We start from the raw sequence: 10,011 nt of genomic DNA, 5'->3' as shown, positions 1-10,011 counted from the left end.
AGTTTAAGATCAAATATCAGGGTGGTTTATGACTACTAGTTGAAGATCAAATATTCAGGTGGTTTATGACTACTAGTTGAAGATCAATATTCAGGTGGTTTATGACTACTAGTTGAAGATCAATATTCAGGTGGTTTATGACTACTAGTTGAAGATCAATATTCAGGTGGTTTATGACTACTAGTTGAAGATCAATATTCAGGTGGTTTAATGACTACTAGTGAAGATCAATATTCAGGTGGTTTATGACTCTAGTTGAAGATCAATATTCAGGTGGTTTATGACTACTAGTTGAAGATCAATATTCAGGTGGTTTATGACTACTAAGTTGAAGATCAATATTCAGGTGGTTTATAACTACTAGTTGAAGATCATATTCAGGTGGTTTATGACCTAGTTGAAGATCAATATTCAGGTGGTTTATGACTACTAGTTGAAGATCAATATTCAGGTGGTTATGACTACTAGTGAAGATCAATTTTCAGGTGGTTTATGACTACTAGTTGAAGATCAATATTCAGGGGTTTATGACTACTAGTTGAAGATCAATATTCAGGTGGTTTATAACTACTAGTTGAAGATCAATATTCAGGTGGTTTATGACTACTAGTTGAAGACAAATATTCAGGTGGTTTATGACTACTAGTTAAAGATCAATATTCAGGTGGTTTATGACTACTAGTTGAAGATCAATATTCAGGTGGTTTATGACTACTAGTTGAAGATCAATATTCAGGTGGTTTATGACTACTAGTGAGATCAATATTCAGGTGGTTTATGACTACTAGTTGAAGATCAATATTCAGGTGGTTTATGACTACTAGTTGAAGATCAATATTCAGGTGGTTTATGACTACTAGTTGAAGATCAATATTCAGGTGGTTTATGACTACTAGTGAAGATCATATTTCAGGTGGTTTATGACTCTAGTTGAAGATCAATATTCAGGTGGTTTATGACTACTAGTTGAAGATCAATATCAGGTGGTTATGACTACTAGTGAAGATCAATATTCAGGTGGTTTGACTACTAGTGAAGATAAATATTCAGGTGTTTATGACTACTAGTTGAAAGATAATATTCAGGTGGTTTATGACTACTAGTTGAAGATCAATATTCAGGTGGTTTTTGACTACTAGTTGAAGATCAATATTCAGGTGGTTTATGACTACTAGTTGAAGATCAATATTCAGGTGGTTTATGACTACTAGTTGAAGATCAAAATTCAGGTGGTTTATGACTACTAGTTGAATAAATTTCAGGTGTTTATGACTACTAGTTGAAGATAATATTCAGGTGGTTTATGACTCTAGTTGAAGATCATATTCAGTTGGTTATGACTACTAGTTGAAGTTCAATATTCAGGTGGTTATGACTACACTTGAAAATCAATATTCAGGTGGTTTATGACTACTAGTTGAAGATCAATATTCAGGTTGTTTATGTTCCTAGTTGAAGATAATATTCAGGTGGTTTATGAAACTACTATCTGAAGATTAACTAGTAGTCATAAACCACCTGAATATTGATCTTCATCTAGTAGTCATAAACCACCTGAATATTGATCTTCAACTAGTAGTCATAAACCACCTGAATATTGATCTTCAACTAGTAGTTATAAACCACATGAATATTGATCTTCAACTAGTAGTCATAAACCACCTGAATATTGATCTTCAACTAGTAGTCATAAACCACCTGAATGTTGATCTTCATTAGATTTTTCTTGAAGGTTGCGTCATCTTGAAAATGTATTTTTATATCAAGAACATTTTCAAACACCCAGCACTTGTTGAACATAGATCTGGTTGTCCAAATCTCCTGGATTGCAAGCAGGATTTTCTTTCCATCCCTATTTTAAAGAGATTGGTCCTAAATGACAAAATATTAAACTTTTGTGTCCTTACCTTCAAAGCAGTCTTTGGACAAGCAGATTCCAATCTATGATTTGGTTACCCACTACCATCAACCACTAATAGTAACACACTCCTCTCCATGTATCTCATACAACTTTCCACCTGATAACATGGATCAATCCCAGCTTCCAACCTTCCCACTGTTTTTAGCATTTGCCTGTCTCCCTACCTCATTTAATTYCTGTCTGAATAAAGTGTCAAACCACCTAAAAAATTTGAAAAAACATATTAGCATTCTTCACATTTCATACCCCAAAAAAGTAACAAAGTAGTCAAATTTGGAGTGTTCATTTAATGTTCAAAGCATCCTGAATAAACCTAATTTTCCACCCTGGTAATAGGCCTAAGCCATGTCAAAATACATAGAATTTCAGGAAATTCACTTTAAAACAGTAAACCCCCAGTCCCTCGTCTATGGATTGGCCAGGGGGCAATGAAATTCACATAGCAAATCTCACTCCAAACTTTCTTCAAATGTTGGCAGCCCTGAATTGTTACAATGCTCTAAAATAGTAAAATAGTAATAAATATTGCATGACTTCGTTATCATACATTTACTACAATGATGTCCACATATTAACATTGAAAATATTCTAAAATATATTATTACTTGTATTACTTACTATTACTTTAAACATCTTATTTTACAGCTTGTACAGTGCATTCGGAAAGTATTCAGACCCCTTTACTTTTTACACATTTTGTTACGTTACAGCCTTATTCTAAAATGGATTAAATATTTGTTTTCCTCATCAATCTAAGCACAATACCCCATGATGATGAAGTGAAAACTGGTTTTTAGTTTTGTGAAATACCTTATTTATATAAGAATTCAGACCCTTTGCTATGAGATGCGAAATTGAGCTCAAGTGCATCCTGTTTCCATTGATCATCCTTAAGATGATTTTTACAACTTGACTGGAGGCCACATGTGGTAAATTCAATTGATTGGACATGATTTGGAAAGACACCTGTCTATATAAGGTCCCACAGTTGACAGTGCATGGCAGAGCAAAAACCAAGCCGTGAGGTCGAAGGAATTGTCCATAGAGCTCCGAGACAGGATTGTGTCAAGGGACAGATCTGGGGAAGGGTACCAAAACATTTCTGCAGCATTGAAGGTCCCCCAAGAACACAGTGACCTCCATCTTTCTCAAATGGAAGAAGTTTGGAACCAATAAGACTCTTCCAAGAGCTGGCTGCCTGGCCAAACTGAGCGATCAGGGGAGAAGGGCCTTGGTCATGGAGGTGACCCTGAAACCGATGGTCACTCTGTGACAGAGCTCCAGAGTTCCTCTGTGGAGATGGGAGAACCTTCCAGAATTACGACTGTCTCTGCAATACTCCACCAATCAGGCCTTTGTGGTAGAGTGACCAGACGGAAGCAACTCCTCAGTAAAAAGCACATGACAGCCAGCTTGGAGTTTGCCAAAAGGCACCTAAAGGACTCTCAGACCATGAAAAAACAAGATTCTCTGGTCTGCTGAAACCAAGATTGAACTATTTGGCCTGAATGCCAAGCGTCACATCTGGAAGAAACCTGGCACCCTCCCTACGGTGAAGCATGGTGGTTCCAGCATCATGCTGTGGGGATGTTTTTCAGCGGCAGGGACTGGGAGACTAGTCAGGATCGAGGGAAAGATGAACAGAGTAAAGTACAGAGAGATCCTTGATGAAAACCTGCTCCAGAGAACTCAGGACCTCAGACTGGGGCAAAGGTTCACCTTCTAACAGGACAATGACCCTTAGCACACAGCCAAGACAACGCAGGAGTGGCTTCAGGACAAGTCTCTGAATGTCCTTAAGTTGCCCATCCAGAGCCCGGACTTGAACCCGATCGAACATCTCTGGAGAGACCTGAAAATAACAGCTGTAATGGCTGTCAAAGGTTCTTCAACAAAGTACTGAATTTGCAAAAATATCTAAAAACCTGTTTTTACTTTGTCATTATGGGGTACTGTGTGTAGATTGATGAGGGGAAAAAACGATTTAATCCATTTTAGAATAATCCATTTTAGAATATGGCTGTAACGTAACAAAACGTGGAAAAAGTCAAGGGGTCTGAATACTTTCCGAATGCACTGTACATACAAAGTATCCACTCGGTATTATAAAATATACACATAATTCTGTCTGTCTACGTATTCTCCTGGGGACTGGAGTGGTCTTTGACCTCTGTGGAGCCCAGGTTGTCTGTGGCGGAAAGCTGGGTTCAGGGGGCTTGTAGGCCAACTCACTGAAAGACAAAAAACAACATCTGTCTGTCTGTCCATCCATCTGCATGATTTGTCCGTTCTCTGTAGTGTCTTACCTCTCTCCATCTCTCTCTGTAGCAGCCTGGAGAGGGAGACAAAAACCAACAGGGGTGGTCAGTATTTCCCACAAACATATCAATAAGATATTCACTGAAAAAAGAGAAAGTGCTTCCATCTTCAGTATGAGTTACCTTGGGCCTTCTGTGGGAGCGGCCGCCCATCTTTCTAGGCCCCCCAAGAGTGTCAAAAGAATTACTGCGTACCCTAATGGCTCTCTGCAACAAAGACAGGAAATATGGATGCCAAGTCCAAAACCCACCCTTTCCCCACACTGTAGTGAAAAGTCAAGGATTTTGACCTCACCTTAAAGTTTTCGATGAACCCTCCACTCCCCTCAGTTACACCCTCATCCCCTCAGAAGTCGAGAGAGCGACACAGGCGAATCTCCAATCATGCACTGGGAGCGGGTGGACAGTTCCGCCTGCAGACCCTCCAGGAGGACGAACGAGTGCGCAGCTTGAAAAGAAAGGATGAGAGGAGAGAGGGAGGCGGAGCGGAGAGAAAGAGGCAGAGACGGAGAGAGAAGGAGGAAACGGAGGAGAGAGGAGCAGAGACGGAGAGAGAAGGAGGCAAGAGGGGAGAGAACGGAGGCAGAGACGGAGGAGAGAAGGAGGCAGAGACGAGGAGAGAAGGAGGCGAGACGGAGGAAGAAGGAGGCAGAGACGGAGGAGAGAAGGAGGCAGAGACGGAGGAGAGAGGAGGCAGAGACGGGGAGAGAAGGAGCAGAGGAGGAGGAGAGAAGGAGGCAGAGACGGGGAGAGAAGGAGGCAGAGAACGGGGAGAGAGGAGGCAGAGACGGGGAGAGAGAAGGAGGCAGAGACGAGGAGAGAAGGAGCAGAGACGGAGGAGAGAAGGAGGAGAGACCGGAGGAGAGAAGGAGGCAGAGACGGGGAGAGAGGAGGCAGAGACGGAGGAGAGAAGGGGCAGAGACGGAGGAGAGAAGGAGGCAGAGACGGAGGAGAGAAGGAGCAGAGACGGAGGAGAGAAGGAGGCAGAGACGGAGGGAGAAGGAGGCAGAGACGGAGGAGAGAAGGAGGCAGAGATGGAGGAGAGAAGGAGGAGAGAAGGAGCAGAGACGGAGGGAGAAGGAGGCAGAGACGGAGAGAGAAGGAGGCAGAGACGGGGAGAGAAGGAGGCAGAGACGGAGGAGAGAAGGAGGCAGAGACGGAGGAGAGAAGGAGGCAGAGACGGAGGGAGAGAAGGGAGGCAGAGACGGAGGAGAGAAGGAGGCAGAGACGGAGGAGAGAAGGAGGCAGAGACGGGGAGAGAAGGAGGCAGAGACGGAGGAGAGAAGGAGGCAGAGACGGAGGAGAGAAGGAGGCAGAGACGGAGGAGAGAAGGAGGCAGAGACGGAGGAGAGAAGGAGGCAGAGATGGAGGAGAGAGGAGGAGAGAAGGAGGCAGAGACGAGAGGAGAGAAGGAGGCAGAGACGGGGAGAGAAGGAGGCAGAGACGGGGAGAGAAGGAGGAGTGCGGAGGAGAGAAGGAGGCATCATAGAGGAGTTAAGTAAGAGTGGGAGCAGAAGAGAGGAATTAGAGAAGAGGAAAGACTTGTTTCTAGGTTTCTGTTCCACATAAAAAGATACCAGATTTGCATCTAGAAAGTCTTTGGATATGTGCATGTAATGCCTCAAGCATTACTGTATACATTTATAATGGTGTTATGTTTGTTCTTCTGTGGTTACCTCCAGTCTACTGAACCTCTCAGCCTTATAACAGGAGATCTCTGCATTGATAAGCTTGGTCAGAAGGAACTCTCTCAACAGGGAGCTCTGGAAGATAGGCCAACAGAGACACACTAAGTATGCATCATGGTCTTTTACCATGTCACCAAGTTCAGATGTGAATTCTACTCACCTCTGTGAATATGGGAGGATCAGGGAGGGAGGGACCAAAGGGAGGTACATCCTCTCTGGCTGTGACTGACACCTGCAACAGACCACTTCCAGGTTTGAAAAAGGCTTTCCATTCCAATAAAAATACCTACAGTGATAAGAGATCAATGTGTCTCTCATTTTGTTTTATCTTCTTACCTGGAACACKCCTCRTCCTCCTGCCTCCTCCCCCTCYTCCCCCACTCCCTTCCTCACCCTCCTGACCACTAGGAAACAGTGCAGGAAGTGTGAGCCGATGACATCAGACAYAAAAGGGGTGTGGCCRTCCTGGTAAACAACAGCAACGATGTCYTTGCCWATGTGTCTCTTCCTCTGTAGCTGTAAGGAGTAATGAGCAGAGGGTAAGAGGGAGCCACTGGAGCTGGGTTGAAGTGATTGACTGTGGGTGAGGATGATTTGGTGTTGTTATTCAGGCTAACCTGTTGTGTATCGCCCTCTGTGAAGGGSAGTTTGGTGGACACATGGAACATGATCTCTCTGCCGTGGAAGGAAGTGAAGACCGCATCACTTCCTGTCTGGCCGTGACACACGTCCAAACCTCCTCGAAACCTGGAAGAGAGGGAGGGAGAGAGAGAATGGAGGAGAGAAAGAGGGAAGAGGTAGTTGGGGAGAGGGAGTGACAGTAAGCTGCTGGTATCTTCTTATTCATCTCTTCCTGTTACAATGTCATATTTCTGTAATTACTCCATAAGGCTATGTCAAAATGTCYGTTACTGTACATTACCCAGTGAACCCTTGAAGTGCGACTGTAGCTCCCAAAATAGAGAGGAATTCTTGAAACTCTTCACTTTCCTCATTGTTACAGAGTATGTCCTCCTCTGTCAACTGTAAAAGATAGAGAGAAAATATGAGAGGTAATGTACAGTAGACTAGTGCTACTATTTAATGCMTCCAAGCTTKTGCCTGCATTCCAGTTATTTACCTGTCCCTCTCTCTGATACAAGACACCAAACTTGAAATTCGGAGACACTCTGTGTTCATCAAATGCTGTTATAAGATCTGGTGCCTGAAAGACAGAGAGGGGAAGAGAGAAAGAAAGAAAGAAGCAAAGAGAGGGAGAGAGGGAGGGAGAGACAGAGAGATAAAGGGGAAGGAGAGYGCACACATTTTTGTCAAAATGGTCTCAGGGTTTAGAGGTCATTTGAAGAGTACATTCTGTGTAACATGAAGGCCTAAAGCATTTGGGAATYTGTACAGTGAAAAAGAAGTACCTTGAGGTAACTGACCACATCAAATCTGGGCACAGTCACACTGTCGCATAGCATCTGAAAAGGACATGGTCAGTTTGGGTTTTTTCAATGATGGTAAATGTTTTCAGTAAAAGTACAATAAAGGTTCATCTAGAATACACACGTCTGTTGGAGAGACTAGTAATGGTACCTTGGCCAGCTCCACAGCAGACGGGATGTTTGGGAACAGAGACACAGAGAAAACCCCATGCATAGAGCATTCCCTCATTCTGGAAAGGAAAGACAGACGTAATAACRGTTGCTCATGGAATTCACCAGGGTGTTTCATTACATTAATTGAATCATTTCCATTCTTTCTGATACAACCTCAGTATTACTCTCAGCCTCTTCTCTTCTTCCTCCAAACAGACAGAGAGAAGGAGGGGTCCCAGGGAGGGGTCCACTGCTGTGAACGAGTGATGATACTGACATAGGAGAGAAAGTCACACAGCTACTATGTATGTATTTCATCATCTTGGATCATAGTCCATCTCTACCATCAAATGGAACAGAATAAGAGTAGTCCTATGGGCGGTACTCTACTAACTCGTGAGCGGAAGAACTCCTGGTAGTATGTGGCCTCGCTGTCTCTCTCCATGATGTCATAGGTCTCTGGGTCTAGTCCGTAATGAGAGGATGTCGGACTGGTCTCAGCAAACTTCTGTAGCGGGGGGTCTATCCAGTAACCACCCAGCTTTGGAGGCAGGATCAGAGGAAGGTCARGACCTATCTTCAAAAGCTGAGACTTTCAAAAGGGTGAGATGATAATTAAAWAGTCTGGTGTATCCAATTAAATGTACATCTAGCAGTATCTGTAGGATGATGTTTGAACTGACATGCTCATGGTTGCATCAGCATACCTTATAATGAGTTTTATGTATGCTGGTATGAGTGTTACAACTATTGTGACATCAGTGTTTTAGGGAACAAAAATGTCTGTATCGTTGAGAATATTGAAAGGTCATTGTCAACACACACACACGTGTGCACACAGATCTTGACATTATATTTTAGGAGAAAGACTCACCCTCAAAGGCAGAGGGAATTCACAGCGCTGTTCATCTAGCCTGCTGCTCTGATGAAGGAGAGGGAAGGTAACAGTGACTGACTGATTGACTAACTGGAGAGAGAACTGTTGTACACACAGAGACTACACAAAACAGAGAGGGAATGGTGCTGTACACTCACCTGCAACTTCTCAATGATCTCAAACAGCTCTGTCACCTTACATAGAAAACACAGACAGACAGACAAAGTCAGACAGACAGACAGACAGACAGACAGACAGACAGACAGACAGACAGACAGACAGACAGACAGACAGACAGACAGACAGACAGACAGACAGACAGGACAGACAGACAGACAGACAGACAGAGACAGACAGACAGACAACAGAGACAGACAGACAGAACAGACAGACAGACAGACAGACAGACAGACAGACAGACAGACAGACAGACAGACAGACAGACAGACAGACAGACAAGACAGACAGACAGACAGACAGACAGACAGACCAGGACAGACAGACAGAAAGGAGGTTCAGGGAGAAAACAGGAGAGAAAGAGTAACAACGTTAGACAAACACAGATGCAGGGAGACTAAATGGATGATTATGTGATCAACAAATTCAAAAAGGATATGATGAAAGACACATTATCACAATTAAGTCCTTTTACCTTCTGGTTGCTGCCAGCAGAAAGGAACGGTTTGGTTTCGCTGGTAGGGGAGTCCAAAATATCCAGAATGCTGTGCTCTAAAGGTTCTGGTCTGCTGCAACAGGTGGAATGACAGAGCAATGCAACCCATCACTTTTCCTATTCATCAACTGCAAGTGTATCAAACTTTAAATCCAGTGTAAAATAACCAGCAAGAAATAAACTACATCTAATGTGGATAAAGGTAAATAAAGGTATTATTAAGTTTTACTCACCTAGTCTCATTTTCACATATGAACTTGTCCACACTGTGAATAGGGAAAGTGGTAACTCCTTAGACAATGTGCCGCATGACATTAAGGACTACTTCTATTATCAACTATTTCAAGATTTTATTCAGATTCTGACACTAGAACCAAAGCATTTTAATTTGTTCTCAATACTGTGACTGTTACTCACCCTCCATATGCCCCAAAAGTGAAACTTCTCTTTCTGGAGAAGAACTTCTCATTTCTGCTGTCTCTCTCCATCGTTCTGGGTGAGTGTTAGTGCTTGTGAGTGCCAGTGTGCTAGCTATAGTCAATCAGTGCTGCTTAGGGATGAACTAAATCACTCCCCTCCCTCTCGCTCTCTCTCTCTCTCTGCCCCCTGCCTCTCACTCATTTAATCTCTTTACTTCCTTCCCTCTATCCTGCTGTCAGCCAGACTAGCAATTTTAACCCCATCTTGGCCACAGGGAAACGCACTGATGGATAACAAACCCCCGTGACCCTGCCCTGACATACAGTACATGTAGGACACAGAGACAGAGGGGTCGCTGGGTATCGGTCGCCATGCTCTAAGAAACACAGGTAGTGGTCTCACTGACTGGGTGTGTGTAGGAATGGTAAATAAATAAATACATGAGAGATTGGACCTGTTACCCTTTGAGTCTGTAGAACCATCAATTATTGACAGCACATACTGAGAGAGGTGCAAGGCAGCGGGAGAGGAGAG

At 43.4% G+C, this 10,011-nt stretch overlaps 1 protein-coding gene across 1 annotated transcript; it reads right to left on the bottom strand.

The window, feature by feature from the left end:
- Positions 1-4,580: 4,580 nt before the first annotated feature.
- On the bottom strand, positions 4,581-9,594 carry rap1gapl (RAP1 GTPase activating protein-like). Its single transcript, XM_070442005.1, has 16 exons — positions 9,475-9,594; positions 9,291-9,323; positions 9,037-9,130; positions 8,543-8,578; positions 8,382-8,429; positions 7,902-8,093; positions 7,682-7,779; positions 7,506-7,584; positions 7,337-7,390; positions 7,048-7,131; positions 6,850-6,950; positions 6,545-6,674; positions 6,264-6,443; positions 6,088-6,159; positions 5,916-6,002; positions 4,581-4,687 (listed from the first exon to the last, which is right to left on the bottom strand). The coding sequence occupies exons 1-16, from the start codon at positions 9,543-9,545 to the stop codon at positions 4,622-4,624; spliced, it is 1,425 nt and encodes a 474-aa protein (XP_070298106.1). The 5' UTR covers positions 9,546-9,594; the 3' UTR covers positions 4,581-4,621.
- Between the last annotated feature and the right edge of the window lie 417 nt (positions 9,595-10,011).

The sequence above is a fragment of the Salvelinus sp. IW2-2015 genome, unplaced genomic scaffold (genome assembly GCF_002910315.2).
Source record: "Salvelinus sp. IW2-2015 unplaced genomic scaffold, ASM291031v2 Un_scaffold5483, whole genome shotgun sequence".
Classification (NCBI taxonomy): Eukaryota; Metazoa; Chordata; class Actinopteri; order Salmoniformes; family Salmonidae; genus Salvelinus; species Salvelinus sp. IW2-2015.
The sequence above is the reverse complement of the archived record's forward strand: the minus strand, read 5'-3'. Positions and strand labels throughout refer to the sequence as shown.